The sequence below is a fragment of the Podarcis cretensis genome, assembly GCF_951804945.1.
Source record: "Podarcis cretensis genome assembly, chromosome: 2".
Taxonomy (NCBI): Eukaryota; Metazoa; Chordata; class Lepidosauria; order Squamata; family Lacertidae; genus Podarcis; species Podarcis cretensis.
Genome location: NC_137171.1, coordinates 35,179,934 through 35,207,194, shown reverse-complemented (window position 1 = coordinate 35,207,194; position 27,261 = coordinate 35,179,934). Strand labels below are relative to the sequence as shown.

At 42.9% G+C, this 27,261-nt stretch overlaps 1 protein-coding gene across 5 annotated transcripts in view; it reads right to left on the bottom strand.

Annotated features, from left to right (window-relative positions):
• The window catches only part of LOC307210257 (unconventional myosin-XVB-like), a 77,026-nt gene extending 50,652 nt beyond the window's left edge, over nt 1–26,374 (bottom strand). The window contains exons 1-11 of one of the 5 annotated variants that reach the window (XM_079965862.1): nt 26,360–26,374; nt 25,241–25,336; nt 24,431–24,562; nt 21,345–21,470; nt 18,934–19,011; nt 17,977–18,131; nt 17,725–17,770; nt 16,316–16,440; nt 15,652–15,769; nt 14,550–14,725; nt 14,242–14,335 (exon numbers count right to left, since the gene is read on the bottom strand). In XM_079965862.1, the coding sequence (XP_079821988.1) occupies nt 14,242–14,335; nt 14,550–14,725; nt 15,652–15,769; nt 16,316–16,440; nt 17,725–17,770; nt 17,977–18,131; nt 18,934–19,011; nt 21,345–21,470; nt 24,431–24,466 (954 nt within the window). In that variant the 5' untranslated portion in view covers nt 24,467–24,562; nt 25,241–25,336; nt 26,360–26,374. Of the gene's footprint in view, nt 1–7,409; nt 7,462–10,043; nt 10,129–14,241; nt 14,336–14,549; nt 14,726–15,651; nt 15,770–16,315; nt 16,441–17,724; nt 17,771–17,976; nt 18,132–18,933; nt 19,012–21,344; nt 21,471–24,430; nt 24,563–25,240; nt 25,337–26,359 lie in introns of those variants that run through there. The other 4 variants (XM_079965861.1, XM_079965863.1, XM_079965865.1 and 1 more) reach the window with 4 other exon arrangements.
• Between the last annotated feature and the right edge of the window lie 887 nt (nt 26,375–27,261).

The window sequence follows — 27,261 nt, the reverse complement described above, 5'->3', positions numbered from 1 at the left end:
TTCACCCTTTCACCATCGTATTCTATAATCTCATGATATTTTGGCCATTTAGAATCCATATTAAGCTTTTTTACTTCCCTAGCTTCCATTGGTGACACCCACCTAGGGGTTTTGCTTTCCAACAGATCTTTGTATCTAATCCAAACATTATACAATGCTTTCCTTACAATATGGTTTTTAAAACTTTTGTACACCTTTACCTTGTCGTACCATAAATATGCATGCCAACCAAAGCTATTGTCATACCCTTCCAGATCTAAAATGTCAGTATTCTCAAGAAGTAGCCAGTGTTTCAACCAGCAGAAAGCTGCTGATTCATAGTAGAGTCTTAAGTCCGGCAGGGCAAACCCCCCTCTATCCTTTGCATCAGTTAAAATCTTAAATTTAATTCTGGGCTTTTTGCCCTGCCAGACAAATTTTGATATATCTTTCTGCCACTTCTTGAAACAATCCATCTTGTCCACAATCTGCAGCGTCTGGAATAAAAACAGCATTCTAGGCAATACATTCATCTTAATAGTAGCGATTCGGCCTAACAAGGAAAGTTTCAGCCTTGACCAAATTTCCAGATCCTTTTTAACTTCTGACCAACATTTTTCATAATTATCCTTAAATAAATTCACATTCTTAGATGTTAAGTTTACCCCTAGGTATTTTACCCTTTTTGTTATTTCCAAGCCTGTTTCATTCTGAAAACTCTCTCTTTCTTCCATTGTTAAATTTTTTTCCAACACTTTCGTTTTTTGTCTGTTCAATTTAAAACCTGCTACTCGACCAAATATTTCAATTAATTCTAAAACTCTTTTAGTACTAGTATCTGGCTGTTGCAAGGTCAATACTAGATCATCTGCAAATGCTCTTAATTTATAATGTCTAACTCCGACCTGAACTCCTTTAACCAACTGGTCCTTTCTGATCATGTTTAACAAAACCTCCAGGACTGATATAAAAAGTAAAGGGGATATTGGGCAACCTTGTCGTGTACCTTTTTCTATAGGTATTTCTTCTGTTACCACGTTATTTACAATTAATTTGGCTTTTTGTTGAGAATATATTGCACCTATACCGTTTTCAAAACCTTGACCTACCCCCATCCCTTGGAGATTCTTTTTCATAAAAGTCCAACAAATGTTGTCAAAGGCTTTCTCCGCATCCACAAAAATCAAAACTGCTTTCCTATTAATGTCAACGTCCAGCAGCTCCAAAATGTCTATAATGTTCCTCACATTGTCTGACATATGTCTACCTGGGAGAAAGCCTGTTTGGTCCTTATGAATCTCTTCTACCAACACTCTTTTCAATCTTTTTGCCAAAATGTCTGCAAAAATTTTGTAATCCACATTGAGTAAAGATATAGGGCGGTAGTTTTTAACTTGGTTCTTCTCAGTCTCTGTTTTCGGTATAAGTGAGATGAAAGCCTCTTTCCACGATTCAGGTGCCTTTTTCCCCTTCAAAATTTCATTGCAAACTTCCTTCAATGGTTGTATCAGCCATTCTTTCAGCATTTTGTAATATTTGGCCGTCAGGCCATCTGGTCCTGGTGATTTTCCCAGTTTCATATTTTGAATGGTACCCTCTATTTCTTGTTCTGTTATTTCCTCGTTTAAGATCCTTTTACTTTGTTCTGAGATTTTTGGTAAACCGTATTTTCTGATGAATTCTTCTATTTCTTGCTCGTTGGTTGGCCCTTGTGCATACAATTTCTTAAAAAAGCTTTGAAAACAATTGTTGATCTTGTTGGGTTTGTGGATAATCTTTCCATCCATTTCTAAACTTGTTACCGTATTCATTTTCTGCCTTTTTTTCAATTGCCATGACAGAAGTTTCCCACATTTATCCGCTGATTCAAAAGTTTTTTGTCTCATTTGCTTTATCTTCCATTCTATTTGTTGGTTCATGAGTTCCATATATTGCATCTGATGAAACTTTATTTCTCTCAAAATCTCATGAGACTTTGGTTTGGACCTCAACTTCTTCTCTCCTTCTTTTATTTTTTCTAAAATTTTTTCCTTCTTTTCATTTTGTTGCTTCCTCTTAATAGAATTTTGTTGAATTAGGAAACCTCGCATCACGGCTTTGCTTGCGTCCCAAATTATTCTTTTTTCCACATCTGTTTTCCTGTTGATCTCAAAATAATCTTTTAATGTTTTAAGGGCCTTCTTGTGGATCTCTTCGTCCTTAAATAGGGTGTCATTCATTCTCCATCTAAAGGAACCAGTAGTTGTTAGTTTCATCTCCATCTTAACCGCGTTGTGGTCGGAGCACGTTTTTGGGCAGATTTCTACTTTTTTTGTTCTTGACGCCAGACTGCTAGAAATCCAAATTTGGTCTATTCTTGTCCATGTCATTTTTGCTTCTGAGAAGAAAGTTCCCTCTCTCTCTAAAGGATTCTTTGTTCTCCAAATGTCAATCAAGTCCATTGTTTCAGTCATTTCAAAAAAGATCCTTGGTAGTCTCCCTTCTTTCGAGATCACTTGTCTCTGTGCTTTATCCATGTTTGTTGAGACAACTCCATTCATATCTCCCATCATTAGGATTTTATAATCTAAAAAGTCAACTAATGTCTCATGCAACTTCCTAAAGAATTCAGCCTTCCCTTCATTTGGGGCATAAACTCCCACAATTAATATCTTTTCTCCTTGAATTTGTATTTCAATTGCCAGGTATCTTCCTTGTTCATCTTTAAATATCAATTTTGGAACCAACTTTTCCTTTGCATAGATCACCACACCTCTTTTCTTTACTTTATCTGATGAAATGAATTCTTGACCGAGTCTCTTATTTATTAATAATTTCCTGTGTATCCTGGCAATATGGGTTTCTTGCAAACATATTATGTCTAATTGTTCTTTCTTCAAAATGTGAAAAACCTGTCTTCTTTTCCGAGGAAGGTTCAAACCATTACAGTTCCAACTAAGGAGTTGCAGAGACATTTTGTATTTAGGTAGCTGTTCCTCCAACTGCTCCAAGCTTCTGCTCTTCCTCCGATGGTGGTAATGAAAGTCCAAATGACAAATTTGCTATATCGGGTGGTTCCCTCTCCTCCACGGTTCCTTTCTGCAAATCCTCCAGATACTTCTCTAGAAATAGTTCTTTGTCCTGAATTGTTTTTATTTTAATCTTCCTTCCATTGAAGTTAAAGGACAATCCTTGTGGAAATTCCCATCTGAATGGTATAGTATTTTTCTTCAGCAGGTCTACTAAACTCTTGTAATATGTTCTCACCTCTAAAATGTATTTAGGAATGTCCTTAAAAATCTGTATCTGACAATTTTGAATCACCAGTGCCTTTTGGTAATGCAAATTCAATATTCTATCTCTTTCTTCTTTTGATCTCAATGTAATTAGGCAGTCCCTTGGTTTTTTGTCCTGCCTTCTACCCAGTCGAAAGGCTGATATTATCTCAAGTTCCTCATCTTCCTCCCATTCCTCCCGCCAAAAAGTTATGATGTTCTCTGTGAGAAATTTCACAAGGTTGTCCCCTTCCACTTCAGGCACCAATCTAAATTTTAAATTCTTCTCTTTACGTTGAAGTTCCAGTAAGGAGAGGGCTGCATCATGCTCATTCACTTTTTTAATAATAGGCCCAAATTTTTCCCTTGTCTCTTCAGCTGTTATTTTTGCACTTTCTGCAATCTTTCGTGTTTCTGAATTTTCCTGAATTAATCTATTTATAGAATCTGTGTTCGATGCGACACTAGCCGTATTCACATCCAACCTTGTTGTCAACTCTGTTAATTTTTTAGAATTCTCTGTCGAAAGTTTTGTCAATGCTTCCAGGGATTGATTTATTTTAAGTAGAGCCTGAGTCATAGGATCCATAGAAGCTGGTGAAAAACTTCCATATTTAATACTTATGCATTGGTGTATGAATTCAGGAATTAAGGGAAAGGAAAACAGTAAAAGACATACCATGTTCTATGTACAGAGGACTGTACCTGCCGGAATGCTTATGTGACGAAATCAAAACATGTGATTTTCAAACACCACCCGCTTCCCATGCAGTTAACGACTGATTAGTGATGGGGGATGCAGAGTTGTATGGTAAAGAAATACAGTGTGATGACCCATCGTGATCCGAGTGGCAACTACATTTGCAAAAAATAATAATACCTGGACAGTGATGCCTCATCAATGAAAGGGGCTTAACAAACACATAGTCTCTGCTATCCACTCGGTCTTGCTAGATATAGATTGAGGCGATATGTCAGGCCTCAAAATACTTTTGGGAAACTGATTTGAATACAGAATTTGAAGATGAAGTTTGGGAAGCTTACTGGAACAAACCTACAATCACTACAGCATCTAATCAAATTCAAGAATGTACAAGGTTGTACACAGATGGCACCTTCATGTCTGCACACATTTCACACATCTCCCCAACTATTGCCCATTACAACATTCAGTGCCAGTAAGTCTGACATGTTATTTACAATGTAAAGCTAAGATTTTAATGGAAAAACTAAGATTTTAATTATATTTTAATAAATTGTCACAGGAAGGCCTTCTGGAGAACAAATGAGTGCTTTTTTTTTTTTTTGCAAGAACAGTTTTAATTTCTTCAGTAGCACATTTTGTGGCTGTTTCAGTCTAGCCTCAAAGGAGTTTAGTGTTCAAAGCAAACTATCCTCTCAGCAGCGGTATAAGGAGGGGGGGGGGTTGTGCTGGCCACCTGCTGTGCCTCAGCTTTAAAAAAAAAAAAAAATTAACACAATAAAGCAACATCAGAAACAACACTTGGGAGTACAAACTTGTTATTTGACCAACTAAAATAAAAGCATAGAATACAAACACAGCTGTGCATTATTCCTGCTCAGTTAAAAGACATTTAGAAGCATTAATTAGTTTTCATCTCATATTAATGCTCTCCACAAATCAACCTGAGTTTCTGAAGGCTGCTTTAAGTTCCTGTTCCAGTTTATATAGGTCAAGAAAGGCATCTAAGCCAGCCAAATTTATCCTTTTTTTTGCAGCTCATCTACCGGTAATTATTCACCCAGTGAGCTATTCTGACAGCTTAACCAACACAGGGCCAATGCTAATAGGGTATCAATTGCCCCATTACTGCAGAGATATATTTTCCCCCCAAAGAGGACCTCCCAGAAATCTCTTGCATATCCATACCTTCCACCCAGATTTCAATTAACCGTCTCATTGCAGTTCCCAGTCTGCTTCTGTGTATCCTTGCAATCACCCCTGGTCCACCTTCCTATTCCTTGCACTTGCATAAAATACCAGAGGCATTACAAAAGATATTCACAGGTCAGATTAGGGAGAAAGGAAAGGGGCAGCAAAGATGGATGTACGTCTATGATGTTAATACATGCTGTTAACATCATAAAGTTGCAAACAAATTCCATACTCTTTCATTTTTTTGGAAAAAAGAAAGAACAAATTCCTATGCCCCACAAATAACCCAGAGATGCATTTTAAATAAAAGCACACATTCTACTCATGTAAAAACACGCTGATTCCTGGACCATCTGTGGGCTGGATTTAGAAGGCTATTGGGCCGAATCTGGCCCCCGGGCCTTAGTTTGCCTACTCATGCTCAAAAACCTGCCAAGTGGAATCACTCAGTGACTATTGATTATTTGCTTGTTTACACTCCACCTTTTCTCTGAAACCAGGGCTCAAGGGGGCTCACAAAAAATAAAATAAATACAGACAAAACACACACATAATTTTTAAACAATAAACTTTCATATGTTTTTAGCTATTGAGCTATCCATGGGATTAAAACAATGTAAAAAGCGTATCTACTAAAATGCTAACCTTTAAAACAAACAGGCACATGCATGGTGGCAGAAGCTGCATCTCATGTGCCACAGGCATTATGTAATGGGCGCCAACAAAATGTGATAATTGCCTTAACACAAGTGCTATCTTGAGTGACATCATGTGAATCACTTTAAACCAATGATTAACAATCACACTAAACCAATCATCGCAGAGTGGAAAGATCAATGATTAAAGTCACCTGGCAATACCAAACCTTGACAATGCCAAGAGGTTTTGCTGCTTAAAGTAGAACTCAATTAGCACCTTCCCCCCACAATAGTGTCAACATTTTAAGAAGCCTTCTTGCAGTATTCAGACCCCAATCTCTGCCCTCATCTATCTTCCCTTCCCAAGTTCTGCTGCCACCTGGAGAAGGTTGTTTTACCATGTTGCCTTTTGTGGCAGGGCCCTATTAAAACAACTGTGAGAGAAATACCAGAATTTTCAATTTGTATCTGCCCTAATGTTCAGAATATTAGGGCGTTGCCAAGAACCTGGGCATGCATGGACATCAAAGAACTGTGCTTTGTGCTTGCTGAATCTGCACACACACAGCTGTGCCAGTATTCCAGAGGGATAGACAGATCTTTTGTAGGGACAGACTAAGCACAAAGAGTCCTGGCAGCACCTTAAGCACCTATATGTTTTGGCATTGGTGTATCGGCACTGTAACTGCATGATCCATCTTATAACTGCAGGCACCAATTTCAAGAAAGTTGACACAGAACAGGGCAACTTGCTGCCAACGCTGTCTCTGACACAGTAGAGACACCAAGGGTTCAACTAGACAATATGTTGACTCTGTAACTGTGTCCTTAAGAGCATGGCATTTTAAAAACACACAACCTGCAGTATTGGAGTCAGATAACTTTAGATTTCGTACTTAGTGGCCTGATGTGAGGACCCTCTTTAGATGGTAATTAGTAAAAAGGTAAAGGGACCCCTGACCATTAGGTCCTGTCATGACCGACTCTGGGGTTGCGGCACTCATCTCGCTTAATTGGCTGAGGGAGCCGGCGTACAGCTTCCGGGTCATGTGGCCAGCATGACTAAGCCGCTTCTGGCGAACCAGAGCAGCGCACGGAAACGCCGTTTACCTTCCCGCCAGAGAGGTACCTATTTATCTATTTGCACTTTGGCGTGCTTTCAAACTGCTAGGTTGGCAAGAGCAGGGACTGAGCAATGGGAGCTCACCCCGTCGCGGGGATTCGAACCGCCAACCTTCTGATCGGCGAGTCCTAGGCTCTGTGGTTTAACCCACAGCGCCACCCGCATCCCAGAGGGCAATTACTTCACTTTCAAATGTGTAAGTGAAACCTGCTGCATTTGTCAGACCCCTCCTGTTCTTTATGGCGAGAGGGACCCTGGACTTCTGCTGTGACAGCATCCCTGCCAGCCCAGCTGCCCAGTCCAGACCTTTGCCCACCCCCCATCCCCACTATGGTCTCAATCTGGACTGAGGCCTCCATACTGGAGATTTACACAGGGGGAAACATCTCCCATTGAAGTGAATGGTAGTTCTTCCCCATGCAAACCAGGAGTGTCAGATTGAAACTCTAAAACAAAGCTATGGTTTCACAAATGTTATCAGGCTTTGCCAGATTATACCCTGTATTTAATTGACATACCATTTTCCAGACACCTGCGTTCCTCAGCACCTTTGCCCAGTGACTCGTTCCTCTGTAATCAGGACAGGATAAAAAAGAATCATGCATGCTTGCAAGGTGTGTTCACTGACAGACTATCCTTTGCGCAAAAGAAATTTCAGCATTACCCAAGGATTGCTACTAGGAGCTGTGCTTTTTAGATTGTTTATAAATGATATAAGGGTTTGGGATGAGCAATGAGGTAGTCAAGTTTGCGAATGATACTCAATTGTTCGGGGTGGCGAAGAGCTCCAAAAGAACCTCTCTGAACTGAACAAAGGGGATGCAAAACAGCAAAGGCAATTCAATGAAAACAAGGGTAAAAGGGGTCTGGACTTGATTTTTTTTATATATTTTTAAAGTGTGGTGTGTATGTGTATGTGTTGTAGTAATAACCTAATAGAAAGCATGTTAAAAAATATAAATAATAAATAAATTATTATTATTATAGTGGTACCTCGAGTTAAGTACTTAATTAGTTCCACAGGTCCATTTTTAACCTGAAACTGTTCTTAACCTGAGGTACCACTTTAGCTAATGGGGCCTCCCGCTGCTGCCGTGCTGCCGGAGCACAATTTCTGTTCTCATCCTGAAGCAAAGTTCTTAACCCAAGGTACTATTTCTGGGTTAGCAGAGTCTGTAACCTGAAGTGTATGTAACCTGAAGCATATGTAACCAGAGGTACCACTGTAGTATTAATTATTATTATTATTATTATTATTATTATTATTATTATTTTGTTGTTGTTGTTGTTGTTGTTGTTGTTGTTGTTGTTGTTGTTGTTATTATTAAAAAATGAAGTGGAGATGATTGACCAGGAATACGACCTGGGGGGTCGTGCCTGATAGCTTGATGAAGATGAACCCATGTGAGGCAAGGTAAATTCCATAATAATTAGGGACGAATTTAAAATAAAATTGCTACAGATCGTATTGATATTATGACAGCGTATGCTGCAACCACACTTGGGGTACTGTGTACGGTTCCAGTCACCTGAAAACGGGTATTATACAGCTGGAGAAGGTTCAGGAAAATCATCAAAGGGATGGCACAACTCCTCTGTGAGGAAAGGTTGGCCTTTTTAGTTTAAACGAAAAGGTAAGAGGAGACATGATACAGAGCGGTAAGCTTATGCATGGTGTGACAAAACTGCCCAGAGAAAAGTATGCTCCTGAATACAAGTTGATGGGAATCAGAGATGAGGAGAGAGTTGTGGCACTCATCTCTCATGTCCTTCTTTTTGGGTCTTTCCATAGGCATCTGGTTGGCCACTGTGAGAACAGGGTACTGCACTAGATGCACCACAACTGGCTTGATCCAACAGGCCCTTTTTATGTTCTCCTTATGATAAGGGGATTTGAATTCTCTTGTCAATCTAGATGATGCAAATCTCCCTACTGTAGAGCAGCAGCCAATGTGGCGTCCTCCAGATGTTTTTAGCCCAAGCCAGCATGGTGAACAATCAGGGATAATGGGAGTTGTAGTTCAGAATATCGGAGGGCGGGCACCACACTGGGTACCCTCGCTGTAAGGTATAGCAACTCCCATCTCTGAAGGTGCGACTGAAAACCAAAGCAGGCTGAGCTCTTTAAGACTTTTTCACTTTCCCCTCCTTTCTGGTTTGTTTCACAGACCTTTCTTTTACCCTGTTAAACCCTACAATCGGTACCCAGCACACACCACAACATCATTGTTGTAATGTCAGGGCAGGAGACACCGTATTTTTCCGTGTATAAGACACCCCCAGGTATAAGACGACTCCTATTTTTTTGAACCCAGAATTAAGAAATCAATATTTTAAACATCAAACAAAACTTTGATATTTTATTCAAAGCACCGGCACTGGCATAGCAACCTGGGGTAACGTGCCCCACCAGGAACCAAGATCGCCCTAAGTTTTTGAGTGTTTTTTGAGAGATCATCCAAGCCTGGCACCCGGGAGGGACAGTGGCTTGGGCGGTTCCGGCAGCTTGTTCACAGCAGCCACGGGGATGTAAGTAGTGTTTTCTTTAACCCCTGTGCATTCACCATCCATGTATAAGACGACCCCCAATTTTTTCAGCAAAAAACATTGTCTTATGCATGGCAAAATACGGTAACTCTTTTATTCCTACAATACAATTATCCACAGATGCTTAACCAGAATATGAATCAATGGCTGTATAGCAATGTCCTTGGCAGGACACATGCAACTTTATTTTCGGGTGGGCCCTGTACCCATGGTTCATCAAATCCAGTATACTGTCTCCAACTGTGGCTAAAATCAGATGCTTCAGGAAGTTTTAACAGCATGGAATGGGAGAGGGTAATGCAATTCTCTACCGAATGCTATTTAGTCCCAGTTATTTAACTCTAAGCTACATTAGCATTTAACATTACGAACGTCCTATATGACAAAAGTATACAGTACTGTGCTAGGAAAATTTAATCACCTCTCCCCCTGTCCTTCCAGCTGCTAGAGAATGCAATTTTAAACCAGCCCATGAAGGTTCACAGCTGAGTGTTTATTTCTCCCCAGAAGGACATATAGAGTGGCAGAATCATAATCTCCTATCCGGCTTTGTCTTTCCCATATGTAAACGAAACATTTGCTGAGCCCTGTACAATGGCACTTGCCTGCTCTTCCGTGATCTATGGAGTATCCTTTCTCTTCCTCCCCACTGAGCGCAGCTGTGTGGCTGTTGCCACTGAGCAGCCGAAAGGAGCTACAAGGGGGCACAGCCCAGGTTAAGGCTGAAGAGGGCTAAAGTCCTCCCAGTGCGGAATGACAAGGAGAGGGAGGTTCTGCAAGTCTTAACAGTGAACTTTGAGACCTTACACTGCTGCGTTTTCTTTCCTAAGTGCCGAGTGTATTCATAAAGTAAACACTGAGGGCAGGAATGATGAAGCCAAAGCACAGCTTTGTGGTGGTTTCCTGGGAAAGAAGAGCCGGGAGCTATTCAGGCTGGGAAGAACAGGTGCACAGCACATGCTCAACTCAGGCAGAACAGCAGACTAGGAAGACTTGAAGTGCATGCATATCACAGAGCCTCCCAGGACTTATCACCACACACCTGGCAGCCATTTTCCTGGTACTTTCAGAGGCAATCCTTGTCATGGCTTTTGGCCCCCTGAGCTTTCTTTTCACAGGGCGAGTCACAAAGCAATTTAGCCAGTAGCGTTGGATGGTACACCAGGATGTTCTCTGCTTATCTGGGAGTCTCGGAGAACATGTGGAAAGGTGTGTCAGAGTTTCTCATGTTGACCTTGTACCTTCCCACATATTAATTGCGTCACATTTGAATAAGCCAGGGTTCTTCGTAGCTCCTGGAGATCAAGGCTGCCTGTGCTTTGCATGTAAGGAACCTGACAAGTCTCATTTACAACCGGGGTTGGGAACCTCAGGCTGAGACGCTGAATATGGTCCTCAGGCCTTTCTATAAAGCCTTTAAGACTCTCCCAAGCCCCTTCCCAGACCAGAGTCTTCACTGGCCCTGCTCTGTGCCCTCCTTGAACACACTTGCCCGGATTGTGACAATACCTCTTACTTTCTAAGCTAAAGAAAGTGTGGTGGCTGTACACACTTAGCATTCTATTTTAGAATCAATGGATACAGAGTACAGTTGTACCCTGGTTGTTGAACACCTTGGGACTCGTCCGTTTTGGCTCCTGAATGCCGCAATCCCAGAAATAAGTGTTTCACCTGCAGCCAATCAGAAGCCACGCCTTGGTCGGCGAACATTTTCGGAAGTTGAACGGACTTCCGGAATAGATTCCGTTCAACAACCAAGGTATGACTGTACTTGTATTTTCTATGTAGTCCTCACACAATGTACGCCTATTTCATATTTTTCTTCCCTTAAAAATGCTCACTGAGAAAGTGGCTTCATTCCAAAAACTAAAGCTCATTGCAGATCCACACTGCATTACCTCGCAGTGAGTCCATTTTTACAAAAGATGTAAAGGTAAAGGACAACTGGACAGTTAAGACAGGTCAAAGGCGACTATGGGGTGCGGCACTCATCTCACTTTTCAGGCTGAGAGAACCGGCGTTTGTCCACAGAGAGCTTTCCAGGTCATGTGGCCAGCAGGACTAAACCACTTCTGGTGCAAGAGAACACTGTGAGAGAAACCAGAGCGCACGGAAATGCCATTTACCTTCCTGTCACAGGGGTACCTATTTATCTACCTGCACTGATGTGATTTCAAACTGCTAGGTTGGGAGGAGCTGGGACAGAGCAATGGGAGCTCACCCTGTTGTGGGGATTCGACTCACCGACTTTCTGATCAGCAAGACCAAGAAGCTCAGTGCCACCTGCTCCCTTGCAACAGATGAAGGCAGCTCTGGTGGGGAGGTGTATCCACACCTGCTCAGTGACATTGTGGGTAGGCATATACCACATTCACACTGGCCACTTCCTTCTCCATTCACCTGGGGCATGTACAGCAAGCAAAAGGTTCCAAATAACCTAATCAAAGGGAAGGTTTTTCAAACATGTATCCAATAACCATACCCGTCCCTGTGGATGGCAGGATCCAGATTCAATTTACACAGAAAGCAGCATGTTTAGGATGAACACGAATGATTCCAGATTGCAAAAAGCAAACATTTTTTGTGCTGTGAACCAGTTAGCGTCCACAAGCGGCCCTGTTCAGAAACCTCTGAACAGAATGAAGCTGGCTATACAAAAGTGATGGTCACATCTGTTGCTCCACCCACTTTAGCCTGCATTCATCCTTACCCACCAATAGAATGAGGCTACCCACAGGGTTACCATGACTGCCCCTGGACTGAAAAGCAGTCCTCATTTGCCGGTGCCCAGAACAAAACTATCGTTAGAAGGTGCTCCCCAAATTAAAAGCCCAGGGGTGGGGGGTTGCTTTTTAGCCAGAATATACATGATAAAAAAACCAATGACAATGAGTGCTAGCCTCGGTTTCTTTTCCAAGTTTCATCTTCTCCAGAGTCATGACTGCTGGTGAAAACGCTGAAATTTTCTAGTATAGTAACACCAGTAATACCCTAGCACTGGTAACAAATATTTTAGAGATATAAATGAAGTTGTCAGAGCACAGCAGACGAGTGTTCAGAGTGTTTCTCAAAAGATACACACATGATTAGTGCTCACAGCTGGGAGTTGGGCACACACTATTCTGGACTAACCTCACACAAAGATTGAGACCACCTGATAATTCCAGTAGCCAGATGTGGGTGACACAGGTCCAAACTGGGCTACTCCCTAGGCAAGTTTTTGGAAATGCATTACAGAGACTCTTACTCCAATCTACCGTCCCCGCCAAAAATGCCACCTTGGATTGTTTTTCATTTCCTGCCCTTAGCTAGTTGCTTCCTCAATTAAAAAGGCTTCTTGATCAGGCATAGGCAAACTCGACCCTCCAGATGATTTGAGACTACAACTCCCATCATCCCTAGCTAACAGTAACAGTGGTCAGGGATGATGGGAACTGTAGTCCCAATCTGATGCACAACTTTCTACATGCATAGAGTTTCAAAAAGTAAATAAATGACTCCATATGACTCCTAAAGAGGTACAGCCCAGATTTCTACTACTCAAATCGACCACATCATTCTGCCCTGTGTATATAATGGTTACAATCAGGGCATTTTTTCAGCCAGAACTCGCTGCAACTCAGTTCTGGTACCTCTCAGGTGGACACCATTGTCATTATAACAGAACAAGGGAGGTGTTCATGGTGAGTTTCGGCACCTCTGTCCCCACCCCTTCCACCAGTCCTACTTTGCCAATGTGATCTCTGCTCTTCGCAATAAACACCCTCTGCTCACTCAGAGAGATATTTACAGTTCTTTATTAACATATGTGCAAACAGCTACAGTTCCTAATCATGCATCTGAATCCGACGAGTCAGATTTGGGGAGTGGCTTCCTTTGGTTCCTTCTCCAACATAGCAGGCGTGGGAAGGCACCGCTTCCCCTTCTGTTCCTGAACTTCCTGGTTGGTGACAGGGCTTTGCCGCATCAGAGAGCCCTGTATTTCCTTTCTGATTCTCCTTGCTCTGATGCTCCCCCTTCCCTTGCCCCAAGGGCATTCCCTCTCTGTCCAGTGACATACTTCCAATAACAGAATACCCTGAAGTGTGTGAACAGCACATGGATAGCCCACACAGAGAAACTGCTTCTCTTTTCTATATCTTCTGCTGGACCTCCGGACAACTTCAAAGTACGACCATCTCCACTATCATTCACTGTTGCAAGCATTAACCTGCTAACTTGCCTTGCTTTCTGTTGTTGGGACCTTGTCTAAAACGTACGTGCCGAGAATCCCCATGTCACACTGTTGTTGTTGTTTAGTCGTTTAGTTGTGTCCGACTCTTCGTGACCCCATGGACCAGAGCACGCCAGACACTCCTGTCTTCCACTGCCTCCCGCAGTTTGGTCAAACTCATGCTGGTAGCTTCGAGAACACTGTCCAACCATCTCGTCTCTGTCGTCCCCTTCTCCTTGTGCCCTCCATCTTTCCCAACATCAGGGTCTTTTCCAGGGAGTCTTCTCTTCTCATGAGGTGGCCAAAGTACTAGAGCCTCAGCTTCAGGATCTGTCCTTCCAGTGAGCACTCAGGACCGATAGGTTTGATCTTCTTGCAGTCCATGGGACTCTCAAGAGTCTCCTCCAGCACCATAATTCAAAAGCATCAATTATTTGGTGATCAGCCTTTATGGTCCAGCTCTCACTTCCATACATCACTACTGGGAAAACCATAGCTTTAACCCATGTCACACACAATCCCTCAAATAAAACCTTATAGCAGAAAAGTATATTACCTATTGCATTGCCAATTGTCAGTAACCCTATTACCTGGTATTGCCTCCTCTTATGAGTCAGTGGTCTAGAGACGAGCATGGCCACCCCAAACTGCATCAGGGTCTTCTTCAATCTTTGGTACCGTTTCCTGGAGGTTACAAAGAAAAGGGGAAGTCAGGAAACAAGAGACAACTGTGAGAAAGTGGTGGTGGTGGGGAGCTTTCTAGCCAGTCCCACTGAAATCAGTACACATGATTGCACCAGGGCTGAATGGAGTTTGGCCTTTCATTTAATGCTAAAAACAGTTCAGTTCTGTGGCCTTCAAGCCTTCCAACAGCACTACAGCCTTTGCACTTTCTGACCTTGCCACGTAACCCCGGAAATGAGCCTGGATGACCAAGGCCTTCTCCTTGAAGACCTGGAACCGCCTACGGTTGATGAGGCCTCTGAGATTGCGTTGAAGGGTAACAATCGCCCAGCTCAGCTTTTGATTCCATCTTCTCTCTAGCATCTGCCTCGCTTTTTCCTTCAAGAACACCTGGGCGGGGAAAGGAGGCAATAAAGAACATTGCTATTTGCAAGTGAACAGCCCTAATTATTACCTACGCCCAAGTCTTCAATGACCAATTTGTCAAAGACTATGCAAATAAATGCATCTAGTGAGTGTTTATTTCATATTTACTTTCTTTCTCCAGTCAAGCATGAAGAGTTGCTGAGGCTCAGTGTATATATTTGATTTATACCAAAATATTTATTTTACCAGTTAGCAACTAAAAGAGCCCATTTAGGCTAACCACCTTTTCCAGCCTAAGGGCAGCATTCCTTTTGGGCAACCTCGAAAGGACCGCATGCCAGTGGTGAAAGTGGGTAGAGCAACAAATGTTCATTTTATCCCTGTACAGTTAGTTCCAACACACACCCTCTATCCTCCATTCAGATAAGTAAGAGTCGCTATCAGAGTGTAAGGACACATTACAGGCAAAAACATTTGGGTCAGTGAAGGGTATGGCCTGATAGAGAGTCTTGGAGGGCCAAAATTGGTCCCTAAGCCTGGAGATTCCTCAAGTCTCTAATCCAGTTGCCCCTTTGGAATCAAGAGCCTTTGTAGTATAGTGGCCAGGTGTTAGACCAGGACCAGAATTAGGCAGTCCTTGAGATGCCCTGGACCCAAGTTGTTAAGGACCTTGTAAATCAATATAAGAACCCTGAACCTGGCCTGGTAGCGTATGACTAGCCAGTGAAAGCTTTGGAGCGCTGGAGTTACATGCTGACGATAGTTGTTGTCTCCATCAACTGTCTATCCGCAGCATTTAGCACCAGGCCAAGGGTAGCCCTGTACAGAGCACATGGCAGTGATAAGAGTCATGAGGTTACCAAGAGAATGCACCCCCCCCCCCATGAAACCAACAGCATGCACACGGTCTTTCATAAGTTGCGGGGAAGAGAAGTGCTAAGGCACACCACCTTGGTGACTCCAATCTGATAGAGCTCCGAGAGATCTCCCACCACCTGTGAAAGCACTGCGGCGCAGCCATCTCTCTCCTGCAAGGAGTTCTGCCCTCGGCCGGCCAGGACTCCATACCTGATGAGCAGAAAGGAGACAGAACCATCTGCTAAAACTCCTTCATCACAGGGTGTTACAGAGAAAGGAAGCAAATCCCAGCACTTCAGGAGCCAGGGACAACATGTCTAGGGAGCATTTGTTCTGATTTGTTTGCTTGGTGGTTCTATGCTTTCCAGTGCATTTTTCCTTACCACAAAGTTCCAGGCTTTCAGAAACCTCCCTCTTTCCCACCCCTCCAACTCCCTAATGTCAGATGAAGAGTCTGCAGAGAATGTCCAAATGTAGGATCAACTGCTGTATCTTCTGAGTATGGCTCCTATAGTCTGGAATAACACCCGATTTTGACCCTGGAAGTCTTTTCCAATTAGTGTTCTAAAACTTTTGAAGTTGGCTGCGAGAGCCGCTGTGTTTTATTGCTCCAACTGTTTGGTTTGGCGTGCTTGATTTACTATCGTTATTGCATCTTAAATTGTTATTATGTTATTGGTGTGCCTTTCTTTTACAACGTTGTGTTAAAATAGGAGGAGGGCCCCTATGTGTTAAAATAGGAGGTAACAGGCTCACCTGATTAGGAAATGGCGGAATGGAATGCGGATGGGATAACCTTCTTTCCTGATGCATATGGCCTCCAAAATCCCAGAATGCCTTAGCTGAGAAGCCACGTATTCAGTATCAAATATGTTTGGCACCTGAAGTTTAAAGAGAATGGTCTCAATTAGCCAAATAAAGAAGGGAACAAGGACAAGACACAGAAAGGCCACTGGAAAGAACCAGTACCTTGTCGGCTCCCCCCACAAATTACCGGTACATCTGTGATCCCTGGGCTTGTCCACATCCGAACAACATGTGGATATTCCTGTGCTGCCCTGGACATTTCCCCTCTTTAATTGGAGGTCTTTTCCCAATTCTGACTTTCCAAAGATTTTAAAGGAAAAGCACATTTAAAGTGTGTGTGGGGGGGTAGGTAAAGGACAACACTGGGGTGAGGAATACATCATACGGACACCCTTGCATTAAAGGGATGGATAATGCAAATCCATGGCTACCCAAATGGCTTGTGTCAGGGCAGCCTATGTAGAGTAAGACACCAGCCCTTCTTAGGTGTTATAGTCCACATAATTACTATTTACTGGGTGGCTGAGATTTTGAATACATGAGAGGGAATATTGGTACAATACCTGCAATGAGCAAAACAGTTTCTCATCTAGCTTCCAAATACAGTCATACCTCGGGTTAAAGTTGCTTCAGGTTGAGCGTTTTCGGGTTGCGCTCCGCGGCAACCCGGAAGTAACCCAGAAGTTTCGCTGCTCGCGCATGCGCAGACGCTCAAAATGATGTCACGCACATGCACAGAAGAGGCGAATCGCGACCCGCGCACACTGCGTTTGCTTCAGGATGCGAGCAGGGCTCTGTAACGGATCCTGTTCGCATCCAGAGGTACCACTGTATATGTAATTTGACACTGTTTCTAGCAGAGGAACTAGATGGACATCTAAAGTGTCCTTTGTTTTTACAGCAAGTTTCTAGCTTGTTTCTAGCCATCAGAATACGTGGGGTGGGCTGCCAAAACGTTACTGTGCTCAGGAGCAGACTTTCTGGTAATTGGACAAGCATCCATGGAACTGCCAATGGCAAAAGTTGATGGACGCGGTAGTTCAGCAACACCTGGAGATCCAGAGGTCCCCAACACCTGGGTTAGAGCATGTTTTCACAGAATCATAGAATTGTAGAGGTGGAAAGAACCACGAGGGTCATCTAGCTCAACTCCCGGCAATGCAGGAATCTTTCGCCGAACGTGAGGCTTGAACCCGTGACCGTGAGATTAAGAGTCCCATACTCTACTGACTGAGCTATCCTTGAGCATGTGTATGGAAGAACTTTCAATTGATTTGCATAACTCAGCTGGAGCATTGTTTTGGTAGCATCTCAAAGACAGCCTCAGGTACAGCCTAGCCCTGCAAAGACCAACTTACCTTTTTGGAATTAGGCTTGATGCACCGAACAAAGAAAATGTGGCTCCTGTAGGATAGAGAGAAAGGAAGTAAAGTGCGTCCATTTTAAAACAGCATGAGATGTGGCTCCAAACTAATTCTCCATCTTCAGCACCACAGCTCACTGAATGGGTGATCAGCAGCTCACTCTTTGACCTCGCCTTCCCACAGGCTCATACTCCGTGCCGTGAGGTGGCAACACAAATTGGTGGTAGCACCACCACATTCCCTCACCTGTCTAGTTTAGCTGTGAGATCTTGCAAGGAGTGCTGGAATCTAGACACTAACGTAGAAGCTTGATGTGTCGGCCCTTGGACTCTAGTTCCACTTCCTGGTTCTCTCTGGTTCATCTGCTGTTCCTTCACTTTCTCAAAAAGGTGGGACACCAGCTTCAGAGAGGTGGACAAAAGAAATCAAAGTTTCAGAATAAACTTAGAACATTTAGTTGAAACGTTAGCATGGAGCTAGCTCCCTCCATACTCTGCCAATGAAAAAAGCAAAGAGCAGTTTTCAAACAATCCAATAGATCATCAAATAAAATAAAACTTTTATTATAGCCTCTTAGAACATATGTCCTTTACATAAGGTTCTACAATTACACAGTACAGTGGAACCTCTGGTTAAGAACTTCATTCGTTCCAGAGCTCTGTTCTTAACCTGAAACTGTTCTTAATCTAAGATACCACTTTAGCCAATGGGGCCTCCTGCTGCTGCTGTGCTGCCGGAGCAGGATTTCTGTTCTCATCCTGAAGCAAAGTTCTTAACCCGAGGTACTATTTCTGGGTTAGCGGAGTCTGTAACCTGAAGCATCTGTAACCCGAGGTACCACTGTGTTCTTTATATATAAAAGTTTGATCAACCAGTGCTGCTTATGCAAAAGATGAAACTATAGATGCAGATGTTTGCACCAGTTATAAAATAAATCTAAAAATAAACCAACTCCTCTCTGAAACAAACAAACAAAACAAAGCTATCTTGGAACAAGGGAGTGTCATGTGAAAGCATATACACCTCAGGAGTGATTTTTCTATCCACCAGGAAACTGGTATACAATTAAGTGTCTCTTGATGTCTACCAGTACTGCAGCACAAAGAAATTAGTATCAGACAGAGCTCTACATCTCTTGACTGTGAGATCATAGGAATAGTCTGCAGTGAAGCATAATAATTAACCCAAACTATTTGATTGTACCTTGTGGTGGCTGTGGGAAAATATCTCCAGGACCTCTATGCGTAACAGATCGTGGTTTTTATTCAGAAATTTGTGGACCTGTAAAGCCAAATTCCATATCACTCTCATTTGTTTTTAAAAACTACGTTAACAGAGCTTCTGAGGCTGCAATCCAATACCAACTTTCCCACTTATCTAGGAGTAAACTCCCCTGAAGTCCATCAATGGGACTTCTAAGTAGACATGTTCAGGAGTGCACTGTGAATCTCCTGTCAGTATAGTTCTTAGTTTACTTGCAATCCTGATTTCCAGCCTTTTCTGAGGAAGTTCTTCAACCCCAATTCTTGACTTGTTTTTGCAGATTAAAAACCAGGATAGCTGCCTGCAAAGCTGGAGCTGGACCACTATCCAGTTAAATAAACAATTTTGCCCAACCCAAATCAAGTAATAATAGTCAAGTCATAATTTCAGTTCTATTCCCCCCCCCAAAAAAAATTGTCTAGCCCTTCTTTTTCTAAAGAACCATTCAATACAATGGACAGCGTTCAAGTAAGTTGTTGCATATCTGAAACAAGAACTACTCTCACAATGGGACTTTCCCCTCCATTGTCCCGTAAATCTGTTCTGGAGGGTTGGAGAAAAACCAAGATCAGATTTAGGGAAATAAGACAGGGGGAGTCTTATTGAGCGAAGGGACCTCATTCGGTGTATGCATACCCCATTTAGTGCTACTTAGAATTCTACTCTAGATAACAGATTGGAAGAGGACAAATTGAAAGAGCAGTACAGTGGTACCTCAGGTTAAGAACTTAATTCGTTCTGGAGGTCCGTTCTTAACCTGAAACTGTTCTTAACCTGAGACATCACTTTAGCTAACGGGGCCTCCTGCTGCTGCCACGTGATTTCTGTTCTCATCCTGAAGCAAAGTTCTTAACCCGAGGTACTATTTCTGGGTTAGTGGAGTCTGTAACCTGAAGGGTTTGTAACCCAAGGTACCAACTGTATGCATGTTTAGAAGGCACTTTAAGACTATTAAATTTGGGGTTGCAAAACTGTGAGCTCTTTGGACACCCCTGTTGGGTGACCAATCCAGAGTGAAGAGACTGATACAACCAGGGCTCTTCCTTTGGATTACTAGCAGTAAAGTGGCACTTGTGTATGCTGCCATCCAGAACCTCACCAGATGAAGTTGTGGCAAATTGACATGTCCTACTTCAGTCATAGGCAAACTCTGGCCCTCCAGATGTTTGGGACTACAATTCCCATCATCCCTAGCTAACAGGACCAGTGGTCAGGGATAGGAATTGTAGTCCCATATTGAAAAAATTTACAGTCTTTCCTTTTTATCTCATTTCCTACTATTCCTAACAGAAAGACTTCTGGTTTCTTTGTAAATGTATATTTTAGAATCTTCTTCAGTTCATTGTATATCTTTTCCCAGAAGTCTTTCACTTTCTTACATTCCCACCAGCTGCAAGAGTGTTACTGGCCCAGAAATGGAAACAAGAAGAAATACCGACTGTGGAAGAGTGGAGAATGAAACTGTTAGATTACGCAGAGCTAGAAAAATTGACAGGGAAGATTAGATACTTAAGAGACCAAAAGTTCATCGAGGACTGGGGGAAATTTGTGGAATATCTGGAATACATAAGTGAGGGACAGATGACGCTTAAGGGATTTAAAGAAGCACTGTGAAAAAGTAAGAAGTATTGTCTAAAGGGAATAGGAAAAAAGAGATAAACAATGTCAATCTAAATTTGAGAAATGTGTAATTAAAATTATAACTATGGATGATTTACGGAACAGCTGAGGGAAGTCCAAAAGAGAAATAAGTTGTGAAAAACGATGTGAAATTAATGTATTTTGTTTTGTTTTATTTATTGATGTTAATTAATAAAAATTAATATGTAAAAAAAATGAAACTACAGTGGTACCTCGGTTTATGAACTTAATCCGTTCCGGAAGTCCGTTCTTAAACAGAAACCGTTTAAAACCGAGGTGCGCTTTCCCTAATGACGCCTCTCGCCGTTGGTAACATTCCACTGTTCAGCTTCCATTCTTAGACTGAGGTAAAGTTCGCAAACCGGGACACTATTTCCGGTTTTCGGAGTTCGTAAACCGAATAGTTCGTAAACAGGACTGTTCTTAAACTGAGGTACCACTTTACATTCTGTATTTTGTTAGCTGTGTTCTCCTTACTGCTGCATGGAACAACTCATGAACCAGACCTTTAGATTTAGTAAGTAAAGCATTTTAAACTAAAAAAAAAAAGGAATTGTAGTCCCAAACATCTGGAGGGCCGGAGTTTGCCTGTGCCTGTCCTACTCGCTTGGGTGAGCAAAAGTTGCTTTGTGCTGCTTGAGCTAGGCAAACAAGCGCAGGTTAAATAGGGGAAGCAGGGGATGTTGGGAGGGGAGCAGGCTCCTATATACCTGGTAGGTAACTGGTCCTGCATAATGCTGCACAGTGAAGACAGGCAAAGGCAGCTTCGGCTTGACGTACCAAGAGCTGTTGGCATGATGGTAATGGCACTTCTGCAAGAAGGTGTGGTCTGTGGCCTGGATAGGAAAGAAAACTCTCACACACAGCAAAATAACAACTAGAAGTTGGGCGTTTCGGCTGTGTGCATGCTATACCTTTCAAGCACATTTGGAAGAACATCCCCCCCCCCAAAAAAAAGAATGCTGGGCAATGCAATGTAGCCCTCACAGAGCAGGCATATACTTTAAATGTATAGTGCATATGCAGCCATTGTGTCACCAACCCCATGATGCCGAATTGTCTACCAGCCGAGATTTGGCAGGTATCCTCACTTTTGACTTTTAGGCATCTTTTCAAGACCTTTTTTATGCTGACAGGTCTATGCTGCTGTTTGAAGCTGTTTTGACTGGCCAGTGATTGTAATGATTGCTTTTTTAATGATGTTTTATTGCTGCAAACCACCTTGATATTGCAGTGTATAAACTGTGGTAGATAAATGCTTTTATAAATAAAAACAAACAAGCAAATAACAAGCAAATTGGTTTATCTGTGGGTTTGGATCCCTAAACATTAAAAATACCTCCACATGCTACTAAATTTGCTTCTTATCATGCCATTTCAATAGGACATGGGGTTCCCACTGTGGTCCACGGACCAGGTGGCTCACAGAGTGCCTGTGAAAAACACTTAGAATTCGAATTCTATGGAAACCAAGTGGTAATGCATTATAAGAAATAAAAGAAGCAATAAAATACAATAAACATCATATCAACATCCAGCACAGAGCATTACATTTGGCAGGGGGGAAAATATTGCATGGCCCACCAAAATCTTCAGCGGTTTTCAAGTGGTCAGTGGGAAGAAAAAGGTTTGGGAACCACTGCTATATGATACAAGTACAATCTTATATTTAAGGGATTCTTAGTGCTAAACTTATATTAGTTCCCCCCAGTGGCGTAGCGTGGGTTATCAGCACCCGGGGCAAGGCAAGTAATTTGCGCCCCCTAACCCGTGGATTTCCCTAACCCCCAGATGTTGCGCCCGGTGCGGCCGGCCCCCCCTGCACCCCCCACGCTACGCCACTGGTTCCCCCGTCTGGTACCAAGTACAGTGGTACCTAGGGTTAAGAACTTAATTTGTTCCAGAGGTCCGTTCTTAACCTGAAACTGTTCTTAACCTGAGGTACCACTTTAGCTAAAGGGGCCTCCCGCTGCTGCCGGAGCACGATTTCTGTTCTCATCGTGAGGTAAAGTTCTTAACCGGAGGTACTATGTCTGCGTTAGCGGAGTCTGTAGCCTGAAGCGTCTGTAACCTGAAGCGCCTGTAATTTGAGGTACCACTGTACTGGACTGCTGCAAAGTGAAAAGACAGTCTAATCCTGTTTGCCACTTCTTTATTCTCTCTACAGGAAAGGGAGACGTTCATGCTAATTCTGGAGAAAGGGAGTGCACTGCTTGCTCAGCAGGGTGGTGCCAAGGGTCAGCATGGCCAGGTATCTGCCAAAGGCCCACACCACAGGAAGGGGGCCTACTGGAAGAAGCCCTCTGGACTTGCAGCAGTGAGGAAGCAGACTCACAGGAGGGAGGGTGACTTGCCCAAGGCAACTCTCCAAAACCTGGATCTAACACCAGGCAGTGTGTGTGTGTGTGGAAATCAAGTGTCCTCAGAACAGAAGCTTCCTTTGGAGGAAAGATGTCTGAATCTCCTGCAACAAATGAATACCAGCTGAGCAGTCAGAAATCTAGAAAGCAAATATTTATTAAATAATGTCCACAGCTGTTCTATTTTATCATGCCTGCCAAATTCCAACTTTTTTTTTTTTTTTTTTTTTTGGCAGATGGTCATCTCAAGAGAATTGGAAAATGCCTTCAAAATAGGCCAAATGACTAGACAACTGCACCAACACACACTCTGTTTAAATTATTAAGGTTTCTGCCAGAAGAGCAGTTGGCTTTTGAGAATGTTGTGTAGGAATCTATTAAATTTGGCAAAAGCAAGATAGTCACCCCCTAGGCACACATGCTTGCAAACACATATTTGGAACAGCATATGCCTGTGTTGAATGCCCATAACATGCAAACATGGTAGAGACCAGGCCAACCCAATCAGGGCTCCCTGACGCGCATCTGCTGGTGTTTAGAGATGAGTGTCTGTTGTACATACTTTGTGTGTTTGCTTTGTGGACGCGGGTGGCACTGTGGTCTAAACCACTGAGCCTCTTGGGCTTGCCAATCGAAGGCTGGAAGTTCGAATCCCCGTGACGGGGTGATCTCCCATTGCTCGGTCCCAGCTCCTGTCAATCTAGCAGTTTGAAAGCACACCAAAAAGTGCAAGTAGATAAATAGGTACCGCTCTGGCGGGAAGGTAAACGGTGTTTCCGTGCACTGCTCTGGTTTCGGTGTTGCATTGTGCCAGAAGCGGCTTAGTCATTCTGGCTACATGACCCAGAAAAACTGCCTGCAGACAAACGCCGGCTCCCTTGGCCTGTAAAGCGAGATGAGCGCCACAACCCCAGAGTCATCTGCAACTGGACTTAACTGTCAGGGGTCCCTTACCTTTACCGGCGCCAATGTGTCACCCAAGTACACACAGCAAATCTGATTAACAACTCTTGTCAAACTTTCTCTCTCTCTCTCTCTCTCTCTCTCTGTGTGTGTGCGTGCGTGTGTTGCTCACCAGATCTAGGTATAACCTACCTCTTGTAACACTTCAACAAAATCCAATGTAAGAAAAATAACATTCTGAGGAAGAGGCACTCATGGACCCTCTTTGAGAGCACCCATTTTGCTCCCTCTCTACGAACCATTCGTCACAAAAATACCCCCGGACCCGACATGCAGTGGCGTAGCATGGGGGTGCAGGGGGGGCCGGCCGCACTGGGCGCAACATCTGGGGGTTAGGGTTAGGAGTAGGGTTAGGGGGCGCAAATCCACGGGTTAGGGGGCGCAAATTACTTGCCTTGCCCCGGGTGCTGACAACCCACGCTATGCCACTGCCGACATGCAAATATGAAAAGGATATCTAATGAACTCCTGACCTGTGATAGTAAAGTCTGATCATCCAGGATGCACATAATCCCATGGGGCTTTGCAGCTATCAGATCCAGGCAGGACTCGCTGGGTATCTTGGACACAGGACTCCAGATGAGGTCTTCTTCTGCATACTCCTCCTAGTGGTCAAAGATAATTCAAATGAAGCCTGCATCCATAATATCAAATGTGTCATTCTGTAAACCAGAGCTTTATCAAACTCTGTGCAGCAACACATTAGTGTGTCGGCTGCAGTGTGTGTGTCACATGAATGCTCCCCATACTCCTCCTGGAGCTGGAAAGGGGTTAGATTAGCTTCTGGTTTGCTAGTAAAACGGAATTTGTCACAAAGTGATGCATTTCTAAAAAGTGTCTCACCAACATTAAAAGTTTGGAAAGCTGTGCTGTAAACTATTTCTTAATCTATGGTTCGGGTATCTTTTCCCAACAATACATACAAAAACACACCCTTTGCATGAGAGGTAGGAAGCTATGAGAAGACAGGTTGATAAGGAGGACTCTGTTTTCATGATTCAATGATGCTGGTTGGAGCCAGCTGTATACACATCAAATCTTTGTGCCTTTATTCACAAACTAAAAGACAAGATCTATGCATGAATTGGCCCCAACCAGCCACAATGAATCATGAAAAAAGGATTCAGACCTGCAAATGTATTGTGAATTTTTTCTTTATCAACTTGCCTTTACAAAGCTGAAGCGCAATAACACAAAGCTGCCTCTGTGCAATGTAATGGTTCCCTCTTTTGCTCCAGGACAAGTTCTGCACCTACCTACATGTGCCTAGCTTTATATTTTACCTCCTCTTGGGTGATGACTATTCTGCTGAAGAAGTGCTGGAGGTGTTCATTGGCAAAGTTAATGCACAGCTGTTCCAGGCTGTTCACCCCAAGATCCTGTGGATACAAAGAAAGACCCAGACCTCTTTTGCTTCCGGTACACAAAGTCCACAAGGAAAGTGGCAGGTGGCACCCTGCATGAAGAAGAAGAAAATGGCAACAGACCCTCATGGTCTCAGCATATAGCGCTAACCAATTTTAATGGCTGAGACTTGTCTACAACCTGCTGGCCGTTACAGTAGTTTTGCCCTGGAAATACAACAAGTTTATGGATCTGAGAGAAAGTCCATATGCACCTCCTCTCCTCTCCACTGTTCTTTCTGGTGGGCATTTGAATTTTCCAAATTTTACAAAGCGAGAAGACAGTATAGAGAGAAAGAGATATATATCATACGTGCATTTGTAGCAAAAGGAACCATTCGTCAGTACTATCTTAGAACCATAGAGGTGTGGAAAGGGAGAAGCAAAACTGCCCTGACCTAAATGCTTGTGGGGAGGGTATGCCACATAGTGGCCAGAGACAAGCCTTCATGAGTGCTCATTAAACCAATCATAACCAGATCTCTGCAAGTGCTGCCCACTGTGTCCCAGACCTTCAATACAGACAAACTGCCAATGCTCCCAATTTTTTGTGGTTGCTTTGCAGACGACTCCAATGCTTACATGCCAACTGATCCTACATAGCAAATATCAAGGGAGACTGCATGGAAAAGCACCTGCCAACGTATTTCCCGCAAGCAACTTCAAGAAGACTTGTCGCCAGCATTCATGCATACACTAGCACAGGGCAAAAACACAAAGCTGCCCTCAGAGACACTGTAAAGTAAACACAGGAAATGACCTCAAAGCCATATATGTCAACAATGCCAACAGTGCTGTCCATTTCCAACGGGGCCAGCCACTCATTGATTTTCATCAGCAGCCACTCAAAGAGCAGGGAATACAAAACTTTGGCGATTGCATCCCTGAAGAAGTGGAGAGAGAGCAATTTTATTTTTAAAGAAAAAAAACAGAAAATATTGTTATTTGGATGAAAAGCTAGCAGACAGGCACCAGACAGATAAAAGCAATGAAGGTTACCTGGCATCTATAGCACTTTCTACTGACAATGGAGTGAATATCCGGTCATAACATGTTTCCTGAGGAGAGAGAAATGTTAGATATAGAGACTGGTGGCATTTTAATTTCTCAAAATAGGAGCTTTTGGGCAATTTCAATCACTTTGTACAATAAAGATTTCTGCTCAGGAGTCTTTGGAATACAAAAGCTCTAATATGACTCTGCATCTTTGTTTATTCTTTTCATCTGTAGGCATTCTTGTTTGTACCCATAAACTGATATAATCTGCACCAAGATGAAAAACATGCATTCCCTTTCACCTTGTTTTGAAAATACCGTACTTACTCAAGTCTAACGCACCATCAAATCTAGCAAGTGCTTTTCACATTATTTTGCTTTATTGGCTAGAACCAATTTAAACATGCTTAATGCGAGTGAAGGCTTAAACCTGAACCAAACCGAAATCACAATTTGACTGTTTGATTATGCTCCAGCTAGGAAAATCAAGGAGTTTATTTGTTTTCCTAAAGACATTTACATGGACATATAAAAAAAAGAGTGCTTGCAAGATAGGACAGTCCTACGAATGTACAATAGATGGCAAAGTGGAGCCAGCTACCAGTAGACATTCTTTTCTGATCCCACTGCAGATAAACCACAGGGAAGGCAGGCAGATAGGTTCTTGTATCTTGTTCCCACAACACAACACAATCCGTATCACTTAAACACAAAATCCTCCTCTGTGAAAAGCATGATGAGAAGAAGTAAGACGTGCCAACAAGAGAAAGAGATGCTCACAGTGACTCGGTGGGTGATGGCCCTTTGAAGAAGATCTGCTGAAATATGCAGCAAACTGGCAAAAATCTGGATTTCCGTTTCACTGGGGATGAGTGCAAACTCAGAGGATTCTTTCTAGATGGTCG